General features: G+C 40.1%; 1 protein-coding gene across 2 annotated transcripts in view; it reads left to right on the top strand.

Annotated features, from left to right (window-relative positions):
* MYPN (myopalladin) overlaps positions 1-13,100 on the top strand; it is a 111,763-nt gene that overhangs the window by 39,218 nt on the left and 59,445 nt on the right. For both annotated transcript variants that reach the window (XM_063670558.1, XM_054436699.2), the window contains 4 exons: positions 3,769-3,944; positions 6,301-6,352; positions 9,176-9,290; positions 10,870-10,941. In XM_063670558.1, coding sequence (XP_063526628.1) covers positions 3,769-3,944; positions 6,301-6,352; positions 9,176-9,290; positions 10,870-10,941 — 415 coding nt within the window. The remainder of the gene's footprint in view (positions 1-3,768; positions 3,945-6,300; positions 6,353-9,175; positions 9,291-10,869; positions 10,942-13,100) is intronic.

Raw genomic sequence — 13,100 nt, 5'->3', positions numbered from 1 at the left:
GGAGAGGTGACCTAGTGGGGAGATCTAAAAGCTCATGTTCCAAACTTGTAACCAACCTCCCTGTTCTAAGCTCTGTATCTCTTCTCCCATTGTCAGCAATCTTGTGTCTCCAAATCCCAAAACTTTCTGGGGTTCTGCTGCACAAATTGGCTTCTTCTTTGACTAATATCCCCAAGTGGGCACTTGGTTTCCACATTTCTCAAATCTCCTGGCTCCTCAACCTGCTTTCCACCTTCCAAGAGTTTTGAAGTCTTAGATCTGCTATTGTCTCCCCTTCCATTCTTTTTGTCCTTATGGTTTTGTACCTTTAAAAAATTCTTTTATTCTCATTTTAGGGACATTTCAGGAGGGGAGTAAAGATAAACATATGTGCTCCATATGTCTTGTTTAATCGGACATCCAGTATTTGAATTTGGAACTGCACATGCTCTGAGGATTTGTTTGTACAAGCTCCTTGTGGTCTTGGTAGTTTTATGCTTTGGGAGATTTATGAACCCATTTCAGCAACTCTATGTTCTGCTGCTGCCACAACAGAAATCAAAGGTTGCCATTGAACTTGATGAAGCAAATAACAAATACTTAGAAAATATTAACTACGAATTTTTTCCATCATTCAATCTTTCAACAAACCCATCAAACACTTATTTTCTGAGTACCTACCATGTGCCAGGGCACTGTTGTAGGTGCTGGCATTGTAGTGGTGAATAAGACCAATACGGTCCTCTCCTGCACTTTGCAGTCTAGTGAAGGGAGCAAACCACAATAAAATAAACAAATATATAAGACAATTTCAGATAGTAACAAATGTTATGAAGATAACAAAAGAGGGTAATGTGCTGGAATGACTGAGGATAAGGGGGCTATATTGGGAAGAGGGTCAGGGAAGGCCTCTCTGAGAAGGTGACATTTGAGCTGAGATCTGACTCATGAGAAGGACCTATCTTTGTAAAGGTCTGGGGGAGGAGGGTTTCAGGAAGTACCAAAATTCCAAAGTGGGAAAAGCTTATGTGTTCACAGAATTGAAAGACCAATGTGGTTGGAACATATTGAAGGGAAGAGTGATGGGAGATGGGGTCCAGAAATCAGAGCTGGAAAGGCAAATTTGGATGTTGTCCCAAATAGAGGTAATAATTGCAACTATAGGATGAGATAAGATGGCCAAAGAGAGAGTATACAGAAATCTGTGGTAAGCACTGTGGATGCTTACAAGAGCATCCAAGACACTGTCCTTACCTTCAAAACATTTACAACCTAGGAAACTGGTGAGGCAAGACACATTTTCAAAATAGAAAATAATAAAAGAGTGTATAATCAAGTATTTGCATGACATAGTATAGGTTTTTTTTTTTTAGGTGAAGTTAGAAAACGTAACAATCATTCAGAATTGATGGTAAAATATAGCTTTGTGGAGGAGGTAATATCTGAGCCAAATTTTGATGGATGACTTATATTTGTAGTAGCTGAAAGGCATAAAAAGAGAATCTCAGAGAGAAAAAACATGGGCAGAGACTTGAATGTGGGGGGGTGACCATGACATATTTATGGAATAATAAAGAATAGCTTGACTGTTGGGAAGTAAACAGGTAAGTTTTCTTCAGTGTGCTTTAGAATCTTGCCTTATAGGATGTGTGTGGTGGCTCATTCCTATAATCCCAGCACTTTGGAAGGCCAAGGCAGATGAATTGCTTGAGCCCAGGAGTTCAAGACTAGCCTGGGCAACATAGCAAAACCCGTATCTACTAAAAACACAAAAATTAGCCAGGTGTGGCAGCACGTGCCTGTGGTCCCAGCTACTTGGGAGGCTGAGGTGGGAGGATCACTTGAGCCCGGGAGGTTGAGGCTGGAGTGAGCCATGATCATGCCACTGCACTCTAGGGCAACAGAGTGAGACCCTCCCCCAACCCCTCCAAAAAAAAGGGCCAGGCGCAGTGGCTCATACCTGTAATCCCAGCACTTTGGGAGGCCAAGGCGGGTGGATCACAAGGTCAAGAGATCAAGACCATTCTGGTCAACATGGTGAAACCCTGTCTCTACTAAAAATACAAAAATTAGCTAGGCATGGTGGTGTGCACATGTAGCCCCTGCTACTTGGGAGGCTGAGGCAGGAGAATTGCTTGAACCCGGGAGGCAGAGGTTGCAGTGAGTGGAGATTGGACCACTGCACTCCAACCTGGTGACAGAGCAAGACTCGGTCTCAAAAAAAAAAAAAAAAAGAAACTTGCTATATAAATGGTGGGAGGGAGACAGGGATTACAGCACTGAGTGGTTAGATCTAAATTACAGTAAAGATTAGCAACTGCCAAGGCTACTTAATTTTTGACACTTAGTAGTTATTATACCTCCCACTTAACTACTTTTTATTATGTTGATTAATAGTTATTATTTCAAAAAATGAAAAAATGTAAAAGGGTACACTGAGCCATCTCACTCCTATCTGTCCTTATCCATCTTGTTTCCCTTCGCCCCAATAGCCGCTTATGATTTGCATTTTATTCTTTCCAATTTTCTTTCTGCAAATGCAAACAACATGAACATATCTTATTTTCTGCCCCCTTGTAAGGTCATATTCACAAGTATAGGGGTGGGGTAGAACTTTCACATATCTATGGTGGGGCGACATAATGCAACCTGTAAACCCCATTTCTTATACAAGGCTAGCACCCTACATGCACTATTTTGCACCTTACTGTTAAAATTCAATTATATATCTTGGGATTCTTTCCATGTCAGTACATAGTGATCATTCTCATCTTCTTTTTAGAGCAGCATAGTGTTCTGTTGTGCGGCTGCATCAGTCCCCTGAGGATGAACGCCTGAATGGTTTACAATGTTTTGCTGCTTTGAATGAGTAGCCTATACATTTGTCATTTTGTATGTATACAAGTGGATCTATACGATAGATTCCCACAAGTGGGATTGTTGGGTCCAAGGATATTTGCATCTGTAATTCTGGCAGTATTGGCAGACTTCTTTCATAGGGTTTATGCCATTCACACTAGCAATGTGTAAGAGTGGTCAAACATTTAGACTTTTGCCAATCTTCTACATGAAGAATGGAATTTCCATTTAATTTTAATGTCCATTTCTCTTATTATGCACCTCTACATTTTAAACATTATTTTAATAGTATTTTTGGTAAACTTTGGCCAGAAAACTAGGCTGTAATAAAAATTTCTAACTTCAAGGATATAGAATTAAAAGAAAATATCATAACCTACAGAAACATATTTAACTTGGGTTATTTGCCAGAGTTGGGCCACTCCTGGGAGAATATGACCCCTCCTCCTTACTCTGATGGCTCAAGTAACAGAACAAATTAATTTTCATTTAGTTAGGTCAGATGAAACTTAATAGAAAGAAATGAGTGTCCTTAACTTTACGAACCTGTATTATCTCTTAGATTCTCTCATATAAGCGAATGTAGCACTTAATGCATATGATAGAATCAGAAAGTCATTTTAGGAGAAGCCAAGTTCCACATCAAAGACCCTGATCTTTGTACTTGGCTGTTCCTGCTTTCTCACCAGTTTTCTCAGTTGTACCATTCTTAACTGGAGCTACTTTCTAATTTCTTGAGTATGGTGTCAATATGGTTTGAATACTGCCAACTCTTCTCACTGTTACAAAAAAATAATGTTATAATGATGGAGTTTTTTTGTTGTTGTTGTTCTGACTTTAAATGAAGCTCATTTAGAGAATATCTGGAGCTGTCTATGTTATTGTCTTGCATTTGAGTCACATCCAGTGACCATATTCTTTTCCCTGCAGGTGGTACTGTGAAGGCAAGGAGCTTGAAAATTCCCCAGATATTCATATCGTCCAGGCAGGAAATCTGCACTCACTGACCATTGCGGAAGCCTTTGAAGAAGACACAGGACGCTATTCCTGCTTTGCTTCTAACATCTATGGGACTGATTCGACTTCTGCTGAGATTTATATAGAAGGTAAAACAAAATACTCTTGGAGTATGACACTTAATAGTAAGACATTTAGTTATAATCAATAAATATTTATTGAGGGCCTCCTCTACCACATGCTCTTCTAGGAAATGAGGATACAGCAGTGAACTGAGTAGAACAAAAATGCTTAGGCTCATTTACTGATAATTTACATTATATGATGGGAAAGACAGAAAATAAACAAGATAAACAAATAAAATATATGATATGATAGGTATATATAAACACTGTGAAAGATACAAAAACCAAGAAAAAGAGATAGGAATGGCATATGTATGAGTGTGGAGGGCGGAGGGGTGGGGAATGAGCCACAAGGTCGTTTGAGAGAAATTTACTCTAGGCAGAAAAATCAGCAAGTGCAGTGGCCCTGAGGGTGGGAGTGTGCTTGTCTTAAGACACAGAGATGAGCCAATGTGGCCAGGGTGGAGTGAGCAAGAAAGTAACAGAAGATGAGGTTGAAAGGTAAGATGGGGTGGAAGTGGAAGGAGGGAGGTAAGCAGATCACAAAAGTCCTTGTAGGTCATTTTGACCCTGAGGTAGATGAGAAGTTCTGGAGCATTCTGAGCAAAGACATGACATGATCTTAGTTTTTTTGTTTTTTGTTTTGTTTTGTTTTTAAGACAGAGTCTCACTCTATTGCCCAGGCTGGAGTGCAGTGACACCATCTTGGCCCACTGCAACCTCTGCCTCCCGGGTTCAAGTGATTCTCGTGTCCCAGCTTCCCAAGTAGCTAGGATTACAGGCATGCACCACCACACCTGGCTAATTTTTGTATTTTTAGTAGAGATGGGGTTTCACCATGTTGGCCAGGCTGGTCTTGAACTCCTCACCTCAAGTGATCTGCCCATCTTGGCCTCCCAAAGTACTGGGATTATAGGTGTGAGTCCCTGTGCCCAGACGATCTGACTTAACAGTCACTCTGGCTGCTGTTTGAAAATATACTGCAGGGAGTCAAGGATAGATGCATGGATACCATTTGGGAACACTGGAAAGGCATTTACATTGGCATCAAGTTTATATGATTAATTTGAGGTGAAAAAAATCAACTTATGCTCCTTTGTATCTACCTATATTTGTGTTCCTATTTTATCTTATCCTCTGAATTTTGTCTGCAGATCATTCTTTAGCACTTTTTTCACCAATAATACCTTATGTATGCCTTGGTTTTAACATTTAAACATATTATTATGGTATAGATGCCCATATCAACTAGATTGTAAGGCCATGCCTTATTTATATCTCCAATATGTACTTGTACTAGGTACTTACATAGTACCAAGTACATAGTGAGTATTTGATAAACATTTTTTGAATAAATACATGAATAGAAATGTGTTGTATGTGTATGTGTTTTTATCCTCACATTTTTGGAGTCCAATAAATACCTCCAGATTTAGCTGTTATATATCTTCATGGAATGCACTATCTTGAGAAGTAAATCCAGGATCAAAGCTCTGCTAACAGTGCTGAGATTGGATTGCTGGGTTTTTTTTTTCTTTGTGACAAAAAGACTTTAAACACCCCCTCTCTCACAATGAAGTATGACTTGTTAATATTAGGACTGGACGGAAGAGCATCTACCTACACCTACAATGTTTGGAATCCAGTGTAATCCCTTCTTGTATTCAATCTGTGTAGGCCAAGAGCAAGAGGACTTACGAACACCAGAGAATGTCTGCAAATATTGCTCTGTTAGGCCAAAGGCATCAGCAGGTGTTTTACACACAAGAACCCTTAGAAGTTGGGTCAGTTAATTTGAACAGTACCACTAACTAGACATGTGACCTTGAGCAATTCCTTCAACTTCTTAGGGCCTATTTCCTTGTTTGTCAAGTTGGGTGTTAGTGTAGTGAATCACTGAGTTCATTTCTTTTTTTTTTTTCTTTTTTTTTTTCTTTTTTTTTTTTTAAGACAGAGTTTTGCTCTTGTTGCCCAGGCTGGAGTGCAATGGCGCGATCTCGGCTCACAGCAACCTCCACCTCCCAGGTTCAAGCCATTCTCCTGCCTCAGCCTCCGGAGTAGCTGGGATTACTGGCATGCGCCACCATGCCCAGCTAATTTTGTATTTTTAGTAGAGATGGGGTTTCTCCATTTTGGTCAGGCTGGTCTCGAACTCCGGACCTCAGGTGATCCGCCCACCTTGGCCTCCCAAAGTGCTGGGATTACAGGCATGAGCCACCACACCCGGCCTCACTGAGTTCATTTCTAAGATTCGGAAGGTATTCAGATATTTGGGAATCGGGTAAACAAAGTATCATCTTAGAAATCTCATGTCGTGTTTAGGAACCAATTTAAGAAATTGTCATCTTAACAATCTTATGTTTTGTTTTTATTTTTCCAGGGGTTTCTTCTTCTGACTCAGAAGGGCACCCTAACAAGGAAGAGATGAATCGGTAATTCTGATTTTCTATCTTATAGCTTTAGCAACCTCAGCTCAATTAATAGCTCAAAGAGAACTATTAATTGGTTACTAGAACTTAAGAAGGGTGGCTCCAGGGTTTGACCACAAAAATAAATAAATAAATAAATAAATAAATAAATTGAGTGGATTTGAAGAAGACCCTACTTTTGCTTAAGTCTTGCCTAGCAGATTAATTTGAATCTTTCCAATTTACTCCCTACAGAGGATGAGCTCCTTAAGGGCAGAAATCCTTTGTTTATGCCTACCTTGAAATGATAATTTGCTTCTAGCCTTTGTGCAGATATGAACATTCATAACCAGAGTAAATGATTCCTCTTTTACCTCCTTCCTTTATCATTCTCGTGGCCTTGAGTCAACTCCTCCTTCTCACCTGCCTTTTATGCCAACCACGTCCTTAGAGGGCTTCCTGTATGCTTCTGCCTTTTTCTCTCTTTTATAGTGTCCAAACTGCAACCAGTTATTCTCTAAAAGAGATCAAGATTCAGATCCTATTGTTTTCCTGACTCAGAAAAAGATTATTATCTATGAGAAAACAAAAATCAAACACAAAACAAACAGCAACATTTAAAAAAAATCTTAACATGGCGTACATACAAAGCCTTATTCAGTAGAGCATCAACCAGGTTTTTCTGTCCCCTCCTTCCTTCCCCACCTCAGGCTGTCTACATTGTTGACATCTCACCCAAATCATGTATAGTTCCTCTTCACTCCTTTGTTCAAGCTATTCACTTGCTAGGATTGCGCTATCTTCTCTGTCTAGCAAACTCTTATTTATCCTACAAAACCCAGTCTAAATGTTCTTTTGCTTTGAGCTCTGTAATAAACTTCTCCCCTATTGCACACGCATCACTGCTTCCTTGTGGCTCCCATAATGTGTTACAAACCTAAGGGGTAAGAATTTTGATCTATAAACTTAAATAAGCAAGAAATATCCCTTTTATTTATTTGCTCTAAATCTACTTGTAGTTGTTGGGATTCAGCCTCAGTTGTGTATCATAGAGACTCAAATTAACTGTGACTTAAATGAAACAGATATTTATTTCTTATTTACATACAAATCTGGATTTGATGGGTAAAATGACCCCACATTCCACTAGGTTCCTCTGTGCTTCCTGCTTTCTGCTTTATCTCACACTAAGATGTTGCCCTCATCTTCTTAGGCTAAAATAGAAAGAAATAAAGGCTGGTCAGCCTTTTAAGGTCATCTCTCTTAAAATGCATATACCACTATCCTTCATATCCCATAATCAGAAAGTACCCATGTGGCCACACCTAGCTGCAGTGAATGTTGGGATATGTAGTCTTTATTTGGAGTAACCATGTAAAGCAATCAGGTATTCTATTATTGTAGAAGAAGAAAACAGATGCTTTGGATACACGGATTGGCTTTGCATTAGCACATCATTCTGCTTGAGATCAGATGCTGCCTGGTTAGGGAAAACATCCAGTCTGGTATTGAGTGTCACTTTCCCCCTCACAGTTTAACAATGAGCCAGAGAGAGAGAGAGCAGTTTTGGAGCAAGCACCATTCTAAACACGTTACATGAATTATCTCATTTAATCCTCACAAAACCCTAGGAGATAAGAATTTTTTATTATTTATTTGTTTATTTTGAGACAGAGTGTTGCTCTGTTGCCCAGGCTAGAGTGCTGTGGTGTGATCTCAGCTCACTGCAACCTCTGCCACCCGGGTTCAAACGATTATTCCATCTCAGCCTCCCAAGAAGCTGGAATTACAGGCACACGCCACCATGCCTGGATAATTTTTTTTGTATTTTTAGTAGAGATGGGGTTGCGCCATATTGGCCAGGCTGGGTCTTGAACTCTTGGCCTTAAGTGATCCACCCACTTCAACCTCCCAGAGTGCTGGGATTATAGGTGTGAGCCACCGTGCCCCCTCCAGGAATTATTATTTCCCCATTTTAGAGATGAGGAAGCTGAGGCAAAGAGATATAACACCTAGGCCAAAGGAAAGCCCTCTGTCATCCAGTCATCTATCCATGGGTTACAGGTGAGAGGCCCATGTCCCAAATCCCAAGTTCTCTTCAAGTCCAGAGCTTGTTGCTTTCTGACGTGTGTAATTACTGATATCTTTAACAAGACTGGGAGCCATTTACCGAGAGAGATGGCCTTCCCCTCTGGACGTAGGTTCTCCCTGGCTTCAGGTTCTCTGGCAAGATCCACAGACCTCTGTCTCTTCCACAGCAAAACTAAAATAATCTCCCCTCTGCAGCCTTCTCAAGAATACTTGCTGGCTCTCTTGCCCTTCAAATACTCTCTTTAATTTAATTTGTGTAAACTTGAAGAGCTTGTTGACTTCATGCCGTTTCTACTTTCTGCCATGCCAAATTCTCAGAGGTTAAGTTTTATATGTGAGAGACCCTGTCTTGGATCAGAGGTATAGATTTACAAAGCCTGGCCTCTTACTTGAAATGGGAGGGGGAGGGAAAATACCGAGGGTAACAACAAAACAAATCTCAAAAAATTACCTTCTGCACATGCTTCCATCACTGCATTTGTCTTGGATCTCAGTTAACTGTTTATATGTTTGACTCCCTGGCTACACTGAGAACAACGGCCCAAGGACAGGAATGGTGTCTTATGCATTTTCGTGTTTGCATTGCCTAACAAAGTGTGTAGCAAAAATGCCCTTGGTCAACGTTTGTAAAATATCATCAAACCAAGATTTTTATGACACTCACCTGTAAGCAGTGATGCCATTACTAGTTTTCCTAAAATAATTTTCACAGAGTGATAGGTCTGTTTTATAATCTATATTTTAATAATTTCTCAGAATCCAGAAGCCAAATGAGGTGTCATCTCCTCCCACTACCTTTGCAGCCATTCCTCCAGCAGTACCCCAAGACCAGCATTTGGTGGCCCAACCTCGTGTGGCAACCATCCAGCAGGTACAAGAATCCAAGTGAAACACAAGTGCCATCCACTGTGACAGACAGGCATGGTGACCATGACCATCTTGCATGGCATGATCGTGTTTTTCTCAGGTGCAACTCCATCATTAGGATAATCACCTTGTATTTCTGATGTTTGAGAGCAGTGGTTCCTGTTGCTTTGGGAACATATTCTCAGGCTTCAATAGGCAAATTTCTGAGGAAAAGAAACACTTTACAAATTAGTCCCTCGCTTTTCAGCTTTATAAAGGGTGCCAATTACATATGCAGTGAGCTGTCACCTCTCAGACTGGCCTAGAACAAACAGTCTATATCATAAAACCTGATTAGTTTCATGGAGCTGCAGAGAATTCCACTTTCTAAGACGAAGCAAGCATGTAGTTATTTTTTAGAAAACAGCAAAGGCTCTCATCCTTTAAGTTAATAATAATGATACATGCTTATTGTAAAAACACTTTAAAAGTACAGAAGTATGCCAGGTGTGGTGGCTCACACCTGTGATCTCAGCACTTTGGGAGGCCAAGGTGGGAGGATTGCTTGAGTCCAGGAGTTTGAGATCTGTCTGGGCAACATAGCAAGACCCTATCTCTACAAAAAAGAAAAAAAAATTAGCCAGGCATGGTGGCGTGCACCTATGGTCCCAGCTACGCGGGAGGCTGACATGGGAGGATCACTTGAGCCTGAGAGGTCAAGGCCACAGTGACCTGTGATAGCATAGCTGCACTCCAGCCTGGGCAACAGAATAAGACCCTGTCCTCCCACTCCCCCCCAAAAAATGTATTAAGTAAAAAGCTTAGTCAAGATTCTACTCCAGTGCCTTCACTCCTCAGAGGTACTTCATGTTAGTAGTTTCTAGTGGGTAGTTCCAGGCATTGTCTATGCATACAGAAGAATACATATATGTATGCATAGACTTTAAAACATATGAAGTCATACTATCTAAATATACATATAACATGTTATTGATGTATTTCTTTTATATATATATATTTTTTCTATTTTTGAAAAAATTATTTGTAGAGACGAGATCTCACTGTGTTACCCAGGCGGGTCTTGAACTCCTGGCCTCAAGCCATCCTCCCGCCTCAGCCTCCCAAAGTGCTAGAATTACAGCTGTGAGCCACCATACCCAGCCTGATATATTTCTTTATTGATGATCAATGTATTTAAATATATTTATCTACAACCTCTTTTTAAAAATTATCTGACCCATTTAGTAGTGCAGAGGGGTCAAGTTTTAGTTCTAATCCATTGGTTTTCAAACTGTGATCTGTGTAGCCCCAGCGGTTCTATGGAGCCTCTTCGGAGGTTTAGGGTTAATGACATAGATCCACAGATCTATATGTGAAGGGGTGGTGTGGGGATAGGCAGCACATATTTTATAGCCACCATGACCTAGAGAGAAATAGAGTCAACTCAGTCTAAAATTTGAAGTCTGTGATTCAAAAACTTAGAATACATCAGTTTTTTGGTTTGAGATGCATTTCATATACCAAATTCTATAGGTTTGTTATGTCTCACTATCCATCTAATAATATTAGTAACAATGAATTTACTGTTGGTTCCCTTCTACCAGTGTCAGAGCCCCACCAATTACTTGCAAGGATTGGATGGAAAACCTATCATTGCAGCTCCTGTGTTTACAAAGGTAATAAAAATATTACTTCTTTCTGTCATGGCTTTAAAGATACCACAGCACCCCAAAGTTATAGGATACAAGATTTATTCATTTTTATCTCAGGATTTGGTCTTCTGTATGTACAGTATAGGGTTTGGGTTGTTTTGTTAGTTACTACAGTATCACTTCAAGTCCCAGATTTCTAATAACAGTTTTAGTAATGAGAGAAATGTCTTTCCCTCTTACCACACTGATCTCTGTGGCCATTATACAACTGTTCAACATAGGAGCCACCCCTAGAGGTCAAGTGATAAATTTCTAGCCACATATTACTCCAAAGGTTTCTCTGAATTTTTAGAAAAATTCAATTGCAGGTACCTGGCTTAGGTGCTCAAGGAGACGGAGTTAAATGCTTTTAGGAGGTTTAACATAAAGCCTCTCTCCCTCTAGGATAAAGAGCTTTCTTTTTCTATTCCATAGTATCAACTATTGAGGTGGCATCAAATTCTGAGTCTCATAATCTTTGTACTTAGCACTAGAAAATTTAGTCAAGCACATTCATTTACAAATGAAAAACCAAGGGAGGGCCAGAGAGATGAAGCCATGTAGCCAATGTCACAGATCCAGTTAGTGGCAGAATCAGGACTACAAACAAGTTCTCCCAATTCTCAGACTATCAGACTGTGTTTATATGTTGCCCAAGCCAGTGAGTGTGAAGATGAAAAAATTGAATCACATTGGATTTTATGGTATTATGAGGACCAAATAGGCAGCATCTATGCCTGGATTTACAGTTTATTGTTTGTATGAACACCAAACTTAGGCCCAAATAGATTTTATCCTCTTTGAAGTATGCTTTGGTTTAGAGCAATGGTTCTCAATCATGGTTAATTTTGCCCTTCAGAGTCATTGGCACTTTTGTTGTCACAACTGGGGGGTTGCGTCCCTGGCATCCAGGAATTGTGCTAAGCATCCTACAACACATAGGATGACAGCCCCCCACAACAAAAATTGTCTAGCTCAAAATGTCAACAGTGTTGAAGCTGAGAAATCCTGGTTTGAGCAAAACGGAAAAAATGGGCTATTTTTCTAGTGAGTACTGATCCTTAAAGGAAGAGCTAAATCCACAACTTCTACAGAAGCATCCATTTCATGGGAGCTCTGCTATATCAGATCATTCAAGATGGCTTTCCAAAACCCAGAGTGGAGTCTAGAGCGAACAACCATGTTTACCAATATCCATATCAGTTAGGCAAACATTCTTACATGAAACAAGATGCCTCTCAATTTTTCAAGTTCAGTTCATACCTACATTTGAGATTTTAGCTTTACTATTTTCAAAGTCTTGAAGTAGGAGAGCAACATGTTGTGATTTGGTGGATACAAGACTTTGATGAGGAGTTATAGGTGGACCTTTATGCGGGGGGTGTATGTGTGTTTGTAACATAGCTAAGAGAGCTACTTCTTATTGTCACTTATCGTCATTACTAAGTCATCTAACCTTAAAACAGTGATTAAGTGCCACAGACACTTTAATTCATCATGCCAGTTTGTCACACCTTAGAGACAGTGCTGACTCTTCAAAGGCAGCTAAACCACAAGATAGTTTGTACTCAGTCTCAGCTAAAGTCTCCCCCTCTCTTCCCTTCCTCAACTCCATCTGCCCAGACAGACAGGTGACATCAGAGGGATATCAGGTGATATCTCCACTCAATTTCAAATCTTCCTAGGTACTGTGTCTTCCCTGCATCTATGTCCATGAAAAGAGTCCAACTCTGTAAAATAGTTGGAAGAGATTTATTCTCAGCCAAATATGAGTGACCATGGCCTGTGACAGAGCCCTCAGGAGATTCTGAGAACATATGCCAAAGGTGACCTGGGTACAGCTTGGTTTTATACCTTTAGGGAGACATGAGACATCAATCTGTGCATGTAAGATGTACATTGATTTGGTCTGGAAAGGCAGGACAACCGGAAGTGGGGCCTTCCAAGTCATAGGCAGATTCAAATTTTTTTCGATTGGCAATTGGTTGAAAGAGTTATTAACAATAGAAAGGAACATCTGGATTAGGATAAGGGGTTGTAGAGACCAAGGTTTTATCATGCAGATGAAGCCTCTAGGAGCAGGCTTCAGAAAATAGATTGTAAATGTTTTTTATCAGATCTTATCAGACTTAAAGAGTCTGTTC

The sequence above is a fragment of the Pongo pygmaeus genome, chromosome 8, assembly GCF_028885625.2.
Source record: "Pongo pygmaeus isolate AG05252 chromosome 8, NHGRI_mPonPyg2-v2.0_pri, whole genome shotgun sequence".
NCBI classification, from domain to species: Eukaryota; Metazoa; Chordata; class Mammalia; order Primates; family Hominidae; genus Pongo; species Pongo pygmaeus.
This window is presented reverse-complemented; position numbering and strand designations above follow the sequence as displayed.